We start from the raw sequence: 16116 nt of genomic DNA, 5'->3' as shown, positions 1-16116 counted from the left end.
GTCGTTCTTTCACCTTTGTGTCGCCATGCGAATGCACTTCCCTGGATCCAGTACGTTGCCATTGTTTACTTTGATTTCTTCCCTCCCTGTATCATCAGAGTTATCTTTACAAGTGTCTTCAGTGAAATTGCTGCCTTCAGAATCACTTTCTAGGGGATTTCTTATCTCATGTTCATTTGCGCAAATGACCACCTTTTGGTGCCATGATGGCATCTGTGGTCACGAAAGAATGTGAAGGAAGACGCCACAAATAAACTCTAGTTGTTTGAACAGGATGTGTGGGGTGTGAGTTTGGTTCAGGAATTTCCATAATCGCAAGTCCACAATTAATTTCAGAATGTATACTGGGGACATCTGTGGGTTAGGATTTGAACTGCATGCTCTTATACTAAGCAGTGTAGCACTGCAAGCCGAGCTTGTCTAACACTTCACACGCTATAAGAACTTGGCGTGACATTTGGTCAGGTTACACGTTTCTTTTAGATCACTCCATTGATTGCCTCTTTGTCTTCAGTTCAGAATATTGCAGCCATGTTTCATCTGCACTATTCTCATACAAAGTGAAGAGTTTGTTGCACAGTCTTTCTTGTTTCCTTATGAGCAGCTGTCAACATCCTCTGACCCCACCCAGAGCAAAGATTTTTCAACCCCATCTGTTATAATATTCTGCATACACTTGCTTCCCCCAGTTCCCAGTCGATGTATCATTTCGTTTTTTGTTGCATGTTTGTCGTCAGTAACTCTTTTGTTGGCCACTAAATCTGTCTGCCCGGTGACTTTCTGTGCTGCAGTCGACACTGTTACTCTCGTTTCAATCTGTTGTGAATGAACCTTGGACTAATTCTCACAACAGAGAAACTCACATTGCGATTGACAGACATCAAGCTCAATAATCATCTTGAGTGAATGTTACGGTTACACCGTGCATGAGAACTAATAATAATGCTATTTGTTTTACGTCCCACTAACTACTCTTTTACGGTTTTCGGAGACGCCGAGGTACCGGAATTTAGTCCCGCAGGAGTTCTTTTACGTGCCAGTAAATCTACCGACACGAGGCTGACGTATTTGAGCACCTTCAAATACCACCGGACTGAGCCAGGATCGAACCTGCCAAGTTGGGGTCAGAAGACCAGTGCCTTAACCGCCTGAGCCACTCAGCCCGGCTGCATGAGAACTGGTTGAACTGAATTTGAATACAGGTGGTAAGGGTGCTTCTATATACCCTATAAATAGTTAAGGTGTAGGGCTTTGTAAAAGGAATGTCATGCGTTAGTTTTGAGCTGACCCTCATAATTTAGCTTGCTTCAGCTTATCTCTGTTATTTAGTCACTGGAGATACATTGGCTCAATTTCAGTTTTGGACATGGGTTTGAGGCTGGAACCTTTCCTGATGCCATGTGGTGTTCCTGGTGAAAATTCCACACTGTGATTTTCCATCATTCAGTATGTGTTTTTTCTTTTTTAGATTTCTTTTTACTCATTAGAAGTATTTTATAAAACTTATGTTTCCTTTCCTTGCAGACGAAGAGTGCCACTTCGCTAATCCAACAAGGGAAGATCAGCATTGGTTCGTAAGTATCTGCTATTTTGTTCTAATCAAACAATTTGTCTCAGTCTTATTGTGGTACCTTACCTGAATCAGAGCCCTCTTGTCTAAGCTCTAATATTTGCTCTATGCTTTCTTTTTTTTAAGAATGAAGCCATACTTTTCAGTGTGTACTCACTTTAAATGTAAACTTAAAAGCTTTCTAATCTGCCGTACATACAATATAAATAATGCACTATAACATATCTGTAAAAGAACACATTATTAAACAAGGAATAAAATACTACTTTACTACTTTATTTAGCCACTGGAGATACATTGACTCTATTTCAGTTTTGGACAGGGGTTTGAGGCTGGAATCTTTCCTTTTGCTTTACTACTACTACTACTACTTTATTCCTTGTTTAATAATGTGTTTTTTTATGGGTATGTTATAGTGTAATATTTATATTGAAATTATGTGTTCGGCTGACTGAAAACCTTTTTTAAGTTTACATTTATTTGCTGTATAGCCACAGTTAATTAGTAAAACAAAAAACTTTTTGTGAAATATGTAAACACCATAATCCAATCAACTATTGTTTCTGATTTCATGATTAAATGCTAATTTTTATATAAATTTGTTTTGATACCAAAAACTGCTAGGTTTGATTGCTTAAAAAATCAAGCAATCTGCACTATTATACATTCCCGGAAACTACATTTTCCTGTATTGTTCGTCTAAATTGCGTGGTTCCGCAAGCATCCTAATTTAAGTCATGTTGTAAAAATCCTGCTTTATCCTTCCTCGAAGAAACCATTTCCCTGATCATCCATCCGGAAATATCAGTCCAATCAACTTTAAATCCTCAATCACGCATTTTTCAAGAAACTGTAACCAGTACTGGAAAAGCGATCGGCGGTGAACTTGCATAAGAGACCATCTTAGCATTGCATTCAGTAAAACTGAATGTGAAGTTTCGAGAGTTTTAAGTCCCGTACCAGTAATTAGTGTTTGAAGCCATCCCCGCGGTCTAACTTGCCTGCCTCTCACCCGGAGGGCCCGGGTTCGACTCCTGGCCAGGTCAGGCATTTTTACCAGGATATGAGGGCTGGTTCCAGGTTCACTCACTCTACATTTACCTTTAATTGAGGATCTATCGAATGATGAGATGGTGACCCCGGTCTAGAGAGCCAGGAATAATGGCTGAGAGAATTTGTCACACTGATCATGCGTCACCTTGTAATCTGCAGGCCTTCAGGCTGAGTAGCGGTCGCTTGGTAGGCGGAAGGCCCACTGCGGCTGTAGTTTGGTTTGGTTTAGGAGTGTTTGTAGGATTATTATTATACATACCGTATTTCATTTTTGTGATGCTTAGTCAAATTGTTGATGGTTCATTCCCAGATTTTCCATTTTCCTGTGCTGTATGTTTTTTTTCCATGGTCCCTCCAAAAAGGGAGAATCGAGGTTCCACATTTGTTATTTCAAGTGTATAAAAATGTGTGATAGCAGCTTAGTATCATTAGTAGAAAACAATACAAATATTAGTGTGCCATAAGAGAGGAAGGAAGAGAATCAGAGATGACGTAAACTGGGACAAAAGTCGGCGCAAATATGCTAATAACAGTTCATCCTCTAAACGTAAGCCTACTATTGATTGTAAACATAACCTTAAACATGGCAGTTCAGCTGCTGCTTTATCAGAAGATGACATTATTGATTTTTTCAACAAGATACACAAATTTAAATCTCAAGCAGTACAAGATAATTTTTTCATGAAATATATTCATACTTCTCACCCTCAAACAAGACGACCTAGAAAGGAAAATCCTAGGTGCCGTAATGTTGTGGTATATTTCATCCGCAAAGCTAATGGGCCTATTGTTAAAGTGTGTACCAAAACATTTTGCTCTATATCACAAGTTGGACAGAGAGACTAAGAGATTTAAGTAAATATATTATTCAATTTCCATTTCAATCTAGCCTTTGATAATCCAAAAACAGACGTATGCTCATTTTGTGAGGAATGTAGACATACTGTTAAATCGGCAACTTGTACCAAAATTAAACTTGAAACCATGACCAAACTAAGGTTACACAAATTGCACGACAAAAAGTTTTTTGAATTAGTAGGAAGTGATGTTCCTGATACTGCTTGCGTATCTTTTGATATGCAACAAAATCAACCCTTGCCGAAATTGTTGGTGAAGTCTACTATTCATGACAAATTTGTACGTTTAATTTGACTTGTTATTCATGGAACTACCAACGATAAGGAAAATGTGTATATTTACACATGGACCGCAAACCAGTCCCCTAGAGGTTCGAACGAAGTTTGTTCTGCACTAATGAACTTCATTGAAGTTCTTGAAAACAAATTTAAAGAAAATCCTGACAAACCAACAAATAGCTTGTTTTCGGATTCATTCTGTGGCCAGAACAACAATCGAACTGTTAAGGGCAGTTTGTTCAATTATGTCAATAATTTTTCTCTACTGTAGAGCATTATTTTCTGATTCATGGTCATACTTACATGCTTCGTGACAGTCGTTGGTCAGATGGAACAAGAGTTTCTAAAAAATCAAGTTCCATCAATCAGTCACTACTAATCTGCATTTAGCCCTGGTGGCAGATTCCCTGTCCGTTGTTTCCCTAGCCTTTTCTTAAATGATTGCAAAGATTTTGGAAATTTATCAACATCGCCATTGGTAAGTTACTTCAATCCGTAACTCCCCTTTCTATAAACAAATATTTGCCCCAATTTGTCCTCTTGAATTCCAACTTTATCTTCATGTTGTGATCTTTCCTACTTTTAAAGACACCACTCAAAACTTATTCGTCTACTGATGTCATTCCACAGCATCTCTCCACTGACAGCTCGGAACATACCACTTAACATGTTATAATTCTCATAGTTTGGTCCGTATTGAATTGTACATTAAAGTCAAAGAAATATTAATGTCTATTAAATTCCACCTATTCAATACATAGAGTAATTTTAATTAAGAATTAAAACTTATGAAGTAAACTATAGGGACATGTTTTACCCTTTTGTAAGGGCATCTTCAGCCTTAATATCAAACCTGAAAGATAATAAATCAGGACCCTGAATGCTCTTAATTGTACTTTATTAAGAACAATTATAATGTGAGGAATGATGTTGTAGGCACATGCGTCAAAAAATGAGCGAGAAGGGTGACAGTAGTTAAAATATTCATATAATAAAGCCGTACAAACAGTCTTAATTTATATACTTTTATGAATGTCCTTGTCTAAAAATGTGATAAGTTGCATATTAGTAGTTCTAAAACACAATTATTGCTGCGTTGAATTGAACCTTGTTGCAAGATGTTCTGTAAAAAATAAGCTTAGAGCTTAAACAGCTTAATCTTTAGAATAATAACGAAGAAAAGTGTTATTGATTACTCCAAGTGGAGTAATAAGCATTAATATTACTTTGACTTTAACCTACCACTTAGTTGAGCAGCTTGTGTCCTTTCTCCCAAGTCTTCCCAGTCCAAACTTTGCAACATTTTTGTAACACTACTCTTTTGTTGGAAATCACCCAGAACAAATCGAGTTGCTTTTCTTTGGATTTTTTCCAGTTCTTGAACCAAGTAATCCTGGTGAGGGTCCCATACACTGGAACCATACTCTTGTTGGGGTCTTACCAGAGACTTATATTCCCTCTCCTTTACATCCTTACTACAACCCCTAAATACCCTCATAACCATGTGCAGAGATCTGTACCTTTTATTTACAGTCATATTTATGTGATTACCCAAATGAAGATCTTTCCTTATATTAACACCTAGGTACTTACAGTGATCCCCAAAGGGAACTTTCACCCCATCAACACAGTAAATAAAACTGAGAGGACATTTCCTGTTTGTGAAACTCACATCCTGACTTTTAACCCTGTTTATCATTATACCATTGCCTACTGTCCATCTCACAACATTATCGAGGTCATTTTGCAGTTGCTCACAATCTTGTAATTTATTTATTACTCTGTGCAGAATAACATCGTCTGCAAAAAGCCTTATCTCTGATTACACTTTTTTACACATCATTGATATATAAGAAAACATAAAGGTCCAATAATACTGCCGTGAGGAATTCCCCTCTTAATTATTACAGGGCAGATATAGCTTCGCCTACTCTAATTCTCTGAGTTCTATTTTCTAAAATCATAGCCACTCATTCAGTCACTCTTTGGTCAAGTCCAATTGCACTCAATTTTGCCAGTAGTCTCCCATGATCTAACCTATCAAATACCTTAGGTCAATCACGATACAGTCCATTTGACCTCAATCCAGGATGTCTGCTATATCTTGCTGGAATCCTACAAGTTGAGCTCCAGTGGAATAACCATTCCTAAACCCAAATTGCCTTGTATCAAACCAGTTATTAATTTTGCAAACATGTCTAATATCAGAAAGAAAGCTTACATGCAATGCATGTCAAACTGACTGGCCTGTAATTTTCAGCTTTATGTCCATCACTCTTTCCTTCATACACAGGGGCTACTATAGCAACTCTTCATTTGGTATAGCTCCTTCATGCAAACAGTCGAATAAGTACTTCAGATATGGTACTACCCCAACCTATTGTCTTTAGTCATCATCATCATCGTCATCATCATCATCATCATCATCATTTCCCTTTATCCAGCTGTAGCCGGGTAGGGGCAAATATGGTTCCTCTCCACTTTCTTCGGTCTTTCCACCACTCCTCCTCCAACACTGTGTCCCAGTCCAGGTTTCTTTCTATAATGTTGCGTTGGATGGTATCCTTCCATCTCAATCGTGGTCGTCCACGGCCTCTCCTTCCTTGGATTTGCATTTCCATCACCTTTTTTGGCATTCTTTCATCGCTCATTCGCTTTATGTGCCCAAACCATCTTAGTCGGCTCTTCTCTATTTTATCATTCATTTTTTCCACTCCAATTTCTTCCCGGATTTTCTCATTCCTTATTTTGTCTCGTCTACTCTTCTGTATCATACTCCTCAAGAATTTCATTTCGGCTGCCTGTATTCGACTCTCATCCTTCTTTGTCATTGTCCAAGTTTCTGCTCCGTAAGTTGTTATGGGTACGTAATACATCTTGTACATAGTATCCTTTGCTTCCATTGGCACATCTTTGTCCCATAACATATTTCTTACACTATGATAGAAACAACTTCCAGCTTGAATCCTTTTACTAATCTCAGCATCCAGTCGAGCATTCTCCATTAATTCACTCCCCAGGTATTTAAACGTTTCCACTACTTCCAGGGGCTTGTCTGCAAGTCTAATCTGACCTTTCCCTTCTTTCTCCCCTCTAGTCATAACAAGAGTTTTACTCTTTTCTACACTTATTTTCAATCCACATTCTTCAATCTTCCCATTCACCACATTCAACTGTTCTTGAACCTTCCTGTCGTCTTCTCCCCAAATCACAATATCTTCTGCAAATAACATCATGTTCATTTCTCTTCCTCCATATGCTGCTTTTGCTGTTCTCATGATGTCATCCATTACTGTACTATTGTAAACAGGATTGGTGACAGAACACTTCCCTGTCTCAGCCCACTAGTTATTTTGAACCAACTTGTCCTGCCAGCTTGTGTTTGCACGCAACTACAACATTCCTTATACATTGCCATGATCATTTTTATTAATCCCTGTCCAATACCTTTTTGTCTTTAGTATATCCCCCAAAACCTCACCAATTCCAGCTGCTTTTCTAGTTATTGAAAGCCCAGCAGAAAACTTGGAAATTTATGAAAAATATGGTAATGTAAAAGTGTTGGTTAAAGATTGGTATGTATTTGACTATATGTTGTGTTCAGCCAACATGTTCAAAAAAAGAATTTCCATTCAAACTAAGAGAACAAACAGTTTTTGTATTTTCCAAAGTAGGCCAATGCAAAAAGGTAGGTTGCAAATGTACATATAATGGTGATTATCCTCGGTACGATGTTAAAAAAAAAAAAGGAATGTAATCTTGTGGACGTCTACAAAAACATTTCAAGAGTTCAATCCAAAAATTGCATCATCAAAGAAAAGCAGAAAGATGTTAGCAAACTCTTCAAATTTGTCAGTCACAATCCAGAAGTCAGTTTTATGAAGAAGCCTTGAAATATCCAACAGGACAGGGTGGTGATAATGAACGTTTGTATGACACCTTTTTTGTAAAACCATCAATGATTTTGTACATAATACTGTATAATCCCGAATGCCACCCGCACCGAATAAGACCCACACCCTAAATTTGAGACAGTAAAATACGGAAAAAAATAAAAAATATAATTACTTGCATACCTATTTAATTTTCTTCCAATATACCACAAATATAAATTCAAACAACTTACAATTAATAAAATCATCACAAAAATCATAAAATCGGTCCAATACTCATATAATTCACAATTCACCGTCGTAATCTGAAGTGTCACCATAGGAACTTTTGTCGCTTGTATCTTTCCACAAATAGTCGTCCTCACTACCTCCGACTGAATATGAAATTCCACATTTCTTAAAGCTTTTGGACACTAGATCGTTGGGAATGTGCGCCCATGCGGTCTTGATCCAGCTGCATATTAGTCCCCCTTCAGGCCTCTTCACTCGTCCAGTTGGTGTTAACGCGTGATCACCATCAGACATCCATTTGGTGTACAACTGTTTCATTGCATTATGGAAAGGCTGGCTCATGCACACATCCAACGGCTGTAGAATAGAAGTGAGTCCTCCGGGAATTATCGCAAGATCGGTTTTTCCTTTCCTCATCATATCTTTTAGGCATCAGTTTTATGCCCTCGGTAACTGTCTAACACAAGCATGTTTCGTTTTAGTAACAAAGCACCCAGGCGACGTTGCCAAACGCACTTCACCCAGTCCTCAACTAACGCACTGTCCATCCAGCTGGACTCTTGTGTTCTAACAGTAACACCCGACGGCAAGTTTCCTTTCAGGAGAGTTTTCCTTTTCAGAACCACATACGGAGGGAGTTTGGTTCCATCCCCTAATATACACATTACCGTGCATTCTTGCTTTTTGTTACCAGGTGTTCTGATGGTTACACTTTTAGAACCCTTCGCATCCACTGTATTTTCCAACGGCATTTCGAAATAGACAGCTGTCTGGTCAGCATTCCCAATTTGCGACAGCAAATAAGAATTTTGCTTCCTCAAATGAATAATGTGACGCTGAAAGGCCGTTAATTTTTCTTCTAATGCCCCAGGGAGACGTTGTGAAATAGACGTACATCTCCAAATGCATAATCCCTTTCTCCGATGAAAGTTTTGGATCCATCTGCGGCTTGCAGTAAAACCCTGCGTTTCAAGTTCTTTTGAGATCTCTAGTGCTTTCAATTGACACATTTCACTCGAAACACCATATCCAAACTCACGTTTTTCTATCACAAATTTTTGGAGTCTTCCTTCAATTTCTGGAAACACTGCACTCCGCCCATGGAACGCTCTGCGATCGCCGTTACTTTTAGAAGTTTTTCCTTCTGCCAATCACAAATACACGATTCATCAAGTACTTTCTGCCAACGGCACGATTTCCGCATATTTCAGCTTCGCTTACAACAAGTTTCTCACGCACAGTAAATGATCGCAGATGCAGTTTTGAATCCATCATTTACTATCGAGACAGCACTTTTACGGGTCAGATAAGGAACTCGAATGTGAGCGAGGTAGACTTCTGTAACCAACAGACTCGACTCTCGCAAAGTACAATATCCCGCGAGATCAGCTATTCGCGCACCCAGCTTGCCAGCAACACTTGTGAAACAAATGACGGTCGAGCACCCGCAGCAGCGGCTTTCATATTTACCCATATTCTCTGATTTACCGTGTTTCATTACCTTACATTTTGCGTTTACATGCCACTGCAACCGCATTGAGAAAAAAAATTGATCTTGTTTTCTAGAACGCAACTAAAACACAATAATACCTGAATGCCCATTTACATGTGGTATATTGAGTACGGTAACCGCAGTCAAATCTATTTCAATACTCCATGTAAACGTAGTAAATATTTACGAGAATGAACGGCTTTACAAAGATGAAAAATTTTTCACCTTTTATTTTTCACCTTTGTAAAGTGAAAACCGTCAATACGGAATGATTATAATATCTTGTAATGAGCGGCTTGAATATGACCCGCACCCAAGATTCAGAACCAATATTTTTGGGGAAAATGTGCGTGTGGTATTTGGCATTATACGGTAGCTGGTAATTTTTTAAAATTGCTTATAGACATAGGGTACATTCTTCAAATACTGTTTTTTTAAATATTGCAAATGTATTGTTTAAAATGTTTCTTGACTAAAAAATATTTGTATTTAAACAAACTGAGTTTCTTTTAAATAACTTAACGAAACCTTTTAAGTGTTTTCCCAAGAAGTGCTAAATCAAATGACTTAGTGCCCTTTTGAATAAAACAATTCAAAATAATTTATTGAAAATTAGATTATTACATATGAACAAATAAATAACATTAATAGTTGCCTAAGATCTTTAAAGCAATGTAAACATGTTACTATATTTACCTTCTTAGTTTATTTTTTATATTTCCTGAAAAATTGCAGAAAACCACTTAGCGCATTTTGGAATCCACCTCTTCATTTTATTCAATTTAGGAGTATGTCATTACGTAGGATTAATTTCTTGTAAATAAAATGCAAATAATAGGCAGTTTAAAAAAAAGTATCTGTTAAAATTAGGGTGTGTGGATTATTCGGATATAGTAATTGCTTAAAATTAACATTCTTGAGCAGGCCAGGAATGAAATCCGGGGCCCTCTGAATGCAACACTGACCATCCAAGGAACCAGTCTGTATGGGATTAAAGTGGTTTGTAGGGAGATGCTCTTACAGTGTGTAGCTACTTCAGTAGATATCAAGTTTGGGATTGATCCCAGCTAAGGTACTCATTTTTGAAGCACTTCATGTTGTTGGCAGTCGGTGTCACCTGACAAAATTACATTAATTCTGATGTAGTATCCTTTCCAGTAGAATTCAGCTTCCGTTGCTATACAGCAGCATGATTGGAATGTTGAAATTGATCAGCAAGCTGCCTAGATGGCACTACTTCAGAAGGCCTGCGTCGATTTGCTCGATTTTTGTATGCCTTGTCTTCTGCCATGGGCTTGACTGCCCTGTTTAACTGCAATAAATTATTATTATAACCCACCAGGTGGCCATGATTGTTATGGCATGATGTCTTTAAGATCCGACACTGTGGTTAGCTCGTTCAAGTCCTTTTGGTGGAATAAAAATTTCACCGTCAGAATAGTGGCCGGCAGGATAGGAGGTGTGTTGTATACAATTTCTGATCACTAGATTGCGTGGCAGAAGCATTGTTCAAATCCAAATCTCTTCGCAGTGTAGTAAGTGCATATTACACTGTTAATGGTGATGCCTCTATCAAGCGGGCAAGTTAAGCCTTCATGCTGACACCAGGTTTCGTCCTTTTACCTCTTTACAATCGTCATAATACACCCTTTGCATTGTCATATAGTCCGACTCGTTGGCTGAATGGTCAGCGTACTGGCCTTCGGTTCAGAGGGTCCCGGGTTCGATTCCCGGCCGGGTCGGGGATTTTAACCTTCATCGGTTAATTCCAATGGCCTGGGGGCTGGGTGTTTGTGCTGTCCCCAACATCCCTGCAACTCGCACACCACACACAACACTACCTCCACCACAATAACATGCAGTTACCTACAAATGGCAGATGCCGCCCACCCTCATCGGAGGGTCTGCCTTACAAGGGCTGCACTCAGCTAGAAATAGCCACACGAAATTAAAAATTGTCATATAGAAAGACTTACAACAAGCCTTTTTGGAGGTCACATACAATTGATCAATCAGGCCTTTGATATTGTTATTACAATATCTAACATATGAAAACAAGTTATGTATACAAAGGAAGAAGATAAAATTGCAGTGTGATCTTCTGTGTTCCTCTCTGAACCAAAGTAAATTTAAGTTGTAAATTCTCAGGCACTCTTCCCCATTCATTGCCATCTTCAGATAGATTTTCTCTCTTTGTCAATCAGAGTTCTGCTACATCCATATCTTCTCGGACCCGGACAAGCTCTTTTGTGCTTCTCCGCTTCATCAGGGGAGGAGAGGATGGTGGGCAGCTCATCTTGACAGAGCTTGTCTTCATGGGGGTGTATAGGGTGTGAAAAAACCTGGATAAACATGGGAGAAGGAAGAAGAGAAAGATAAAGATGAATACTGATATTAAGAGACTAAAAACATAGGAGAAATGTAGCCCAATCGGTCATTGTGTTTATCACATTGTATGTTCCTATGTACAGTTAAAACTGGTTATGACGTTTTCATGGGGACCGAAAAAAGAGTCATAAAGAGGGAACGTGCTAAAAATTGAAAAACCATTTCGATGAAATCAAAGAAAGAAGTGTTTACAATTGTAATTAATGAAATAAATAAATAATACATTTTAAGAACACCAACATAAAATAATACATTTTAAGAACACTAATCTAGTAAAACTTCAAGGAAAAACATTCTTCGAAACGCAAACTATACACTTTGCTGACAATGAACAGGAAAATCTATGTTTCACGTTTCATGTGTGGTTTAGCATCCACTTTCTCAATAAACTTTAATTTTTCATCATTTATAAACTGCCTAGCTTTCTTCTTCTCCATAACTGAATGTCCTGCAAACCACTATCTGTAAATACAGTAGGCCTATTATGTACGTTGTTACAAATTCATTTACGAACATAAAATTAAGCACCAACATGACAGCTGTATAAGTAAGAACAATAGGCCTAATTTACATACGTTGTTACACACTCGGGCCTCTTTCAGACGGCTCAGGAGTAAAATGCACTCTTGTATGCACGGGTTCACCTGCTTCCGCTGACTCTTACACACACAGCGGGATGAGTAGTGCAAAACTCCCCGCACTTTCCAGCAGATCCTTTTCAACACACTTTTCAGTGTGTGTAATAAATATGGACCATCATAGTCTTCATTTACCTTCTACATTTAAGAAAATATAAAAATAGTTCATGCATGTTATATTCTTCACATTTCGTACAATTTTGAGGATGCTCTTTCAATAACGGTTCTAAATAATGTCACGCTTTCTCAAACACCAGGCGACTGGTATTTCCGACATTAAAGCTAAGTTCTCAGTGTCTATTTTGGGTTCCATAATAACCACTGTAAATCACACAGGAGAAGACAAACCACATTAAATTGAAAATGAGAAATATGTCAAATGGGTGAAAGCGGACCTATTTGTGTTTATCGTCTAAATCCATTTCTACTTCCCTATAGGTAAACTGTCGGGTTCTGATACAGATCGCAGTACTGATGTCGTGAGCACGGCTGATCCGCTGTGCATGATGATATACATAAAAACTTGTGTCCAATAACAAGTTACTGTGGGCGTGGAACCGCAACTCACCATGGGCTGCCCACTCAAACGTTTATCCCTCGCACTGTTCTTTCTGCTTACGCATCATCTGAAAGATTCTCTTTCAACAGTTAGTTCTTAGTTCAGACCTAGGCAGACCGGCAGCTAAGCGCGGAAGTGGGTTGAACCCACGCTGTTCGACAGAGGCCTCACGAACTTAAATTTAAGCACCAACATGTCAGATGCAAAGATAATAAGACTTGCTTGGGACTGACGCTCCCTGCAGCTGTAGGGCGACACGCAACCACGCTCCGGCACCATGAAATTAAGTTCTCTACCAAATCCTTACCCAGCCCAGTTATTGCTGACCTGTCGTGCGCAGGTGACCGGGAACGCTAATTTAAATTTCTTATGGTGGGAGTTACGAACGTACTGAAGAGTGATGTAAATGTGCTATCCAGGTTTCTTTAGCATGTATTTAATAGGACAGGTCCTGGGACTTTGAAATAATGGTGTAATAATCAGGGAAACGCGCTAGAGAGGGACATCTTAACCAGTTTCAACTGTACTTCTTAATTTTTTGCCTCTGTTACTACTATTTGGACATTAGACACGTTAAGTATTTGAACTTGAAGAGCTGTCAAAAAGCATTTGTGTGTCTGGAGAATGGGGAAAATCTTATTTTTATATTGTAACAATTCTGCTCTTAACATGGCTCTGTTTTCTTGTGCAGGTGCAACATTGGTGACGCTGTGTTGGTTGTTTGGGATGAAGAGCACCATAACTACACCATCCTACAGGAGACAACCACACTCTACTTCTTAAATTCGGACTGTTTGGACACCTTGGGACTGCGGCCAAGCTCCGGTATTTATTTTTATTTTTTTCTCCATGAATTTCTTTAATACTGACTTTGGCTGTAGTTATGTGCATCTTATACCTTGGCATTTGCTTCTTTTCCTTTGCAGATGGTTCCCCACGGAAACACTACACTACTGGTGAAGTGATCGAGAAAGAATATTGTCATGCTAAGAAGGTAAGTTGAGTTGTCTGTGTTCTAGGTCAGATCTGGTCCGTCTCTAACATTTATGCGTGCTTTAGTAAGGCAATATGCAGATGACACTGCTCCACCTGCGCTCATACCTGAGGAGCTGCAACAGTCAGTCAGTTGTGCTTCCGACCGTTTTGGTCTCTCCATTAATGTTCAGAAAACCAAAGTACTCACACAGCTTGCACTTGGTTCGAACCTCCCAGCTTTCAATATCTCCATTGCGGGTACTACACTGGAGCAGGTCGACCCCCTTTTATATATAGGAAGTATCCTCTCAACAAATGCTAACTGCTCGGAAGATTTGGATGGGAGAATTGGTGCTGCCTACTCAGCATTCAGACATTTATCCCGCCGTGTTTTCATGAATAAGGACTTTACAATGTATATCCAAGATAATGATTTACCATGCTATTGTCATATCGACTCTGCTGTACGGTTGTGAAACTTGGGACACTCTACCATCAGGATATCAAAAGCTGTAGGTTACGTGCGTCGCATGAGTGATACCAAGCTTCCTCGTTAACTCCTGTATGGTAAACTCTGCTCCGGCACAAGACTTCATGGAACTCCTTTTAGGTGTTTCAACAATCACCTTAAGGATACTATGAAGAGAGCTAGAATTAACTCTCAACCTGGGATATGCTTGCTGGAAATCGTACACTTTGGCGCCACACTGTTTCTACATTAGTTACTGTCTTTGAAGAGGGATGACGTAGACATGAAAGGGCTAAACAACAAGCACAAAAGATCCGTTGAGCTTAGCCCTGCTTTCCCCTTGCCATTCCATGTGATTGGTGTGGATGTATGTTTCATGCCAAGATGGAGCTACTAAGTCATATGAAACATATTCACAAAGCATTGCAAGTGTTGTCCCCATATAGCCACCAAAATCTGGTGATGCCCCAACTAGCCAGCCACTCAGGCGTGTCCGGTCCTAACCCTCTATGAAAAATTCGAACTCACACCGCTATTTCAGATTTTGGGAACATATACTTCGATAAACAGACATTGTATAATGGTGAAGCTATCTACTGAATAATGGGCAACAGTTGATTTAAAACAGATCCTAATTTATTCAAAATAAACACATAAATAGCAAGGCAAATTAAACAAAACAAATTAAACATTCCTGGATTCAATAACTGTAAAATTCATTGCGTATATGAACGTCCAAAGTCCTATATCTAATGAACACGAATATACCGCATTACACTCGTGGATTTAATTCTTTAATGTTGACGCAAAAGGAAACTGTGCTTGTATTTTATTTCTCGTTGAATGGCGTGAGTAGCTAAATTTCATGCCCACAAACATTGTGGTGAAATCCTATCCGACCTCTACGTAAATATTTAAGGGATGACTAACACTAACTCTAAAACTTGGTAAAATGAATCGCAAGGATCAATTACTTATGCACAAACAGTATTATCAAATCACTTATATCATCCCTCACGTGGATTTCAATTTACCACGGACACACATTATTCACAACATAAATTAAACACACGACGCACTCACAACACCTGTAAACATAATGTCAGTCTCACATACAAACCAAAATACATAATAATATCATTCAGCCATGAACACTGTTCGCCTGTCATTCATACCAACGATGATTATCTCTGAAATGAACCTAGCATATGCCCTTCCCAGGTCACTTACCGAAAGCACTGTCTAACTCATTAAATAAAACTGTGGGTGATGAATGCGCATGGGCCTTCGTTTATGACAATCCCTGGGGTATTAACTATTCGCTTCGCCCGACCACACTAGCCCTGGCGGAATTTACACACTGGGAGATCACACACGCTCCCTAATCTCTATAACTCGAGGAATTACACTTCTCAATCTCACTATCTCTATAACTTGAGGAATTACACTTCTCAATCTCACTATCTCTATAGCTTGAGGAATTACACTTCTCAATCTCACTATTTCTATAACTTGAGGAATTACACTTCTCAAGGCCTGTCTGTACACTATAGTCTGATTCCACATGACTACCGTGTCATTACAATGAAGACTCTATCCACGTTTAGTTAGACCATTCTATAATACGAATACCTGTAAATATGGACTCTCCCTACGACAACAGGAATCATTCCCTGAAATTTACATCTGAGTACTTGGTTCATTCCTAGATG

The 16116-nt window shown here is 38.8% G+C and overlaps 1 protein-coding gene across 3 annotated transcripts in view; it reads left to right on the top strand.

The window, feature by feature from the left end:
* Atg17 (autophagy-related 17) overlaps window positions 1-16116 on the top strand; it is a 210585-nt gene that overhangs the window by 173968 nt on the left and 20501 nt on the right. For all 3 annotated transcript variants that reach the window (XM_067145389.2, XM_067145390.2, XM_067145388.2), the window contains exons 19-21: window positions 1525-1574; window positions 13652-13785; window positions 13887-13954. In XM_067145389.2, coding sequence (XP_067001490.2) covers window positions 1525-1574; window positions 13652-13785; window positions 13887-13954 — 252 coding nt within the window. The remainder of the gene's footprint in view (window positions 1-1524; window positions 1575-13651; window positions 13786-13886; window positions 13955-16116) is intronic.

This window comes from Anabrus simplex, chromosome 4 (genome assembly GCF_040414725.1).
Source record: "Anabrus simplex isolate iqAnaSimp1 chromosome 4, ASM4041472v1, whole genome shotgun sequence".
Lineage (NCBI taxonomy): Eukaryota > Metazoa > Arthropoda > Insecta > Orthoptera > Tettigoniidae > Anabrus > Anabrus simplex.
The sequence above is the reverse complement of the archived record's forward strand: the minus strand, read 5'-3'. Positions and strand labels throughout refer to the sequence as shown.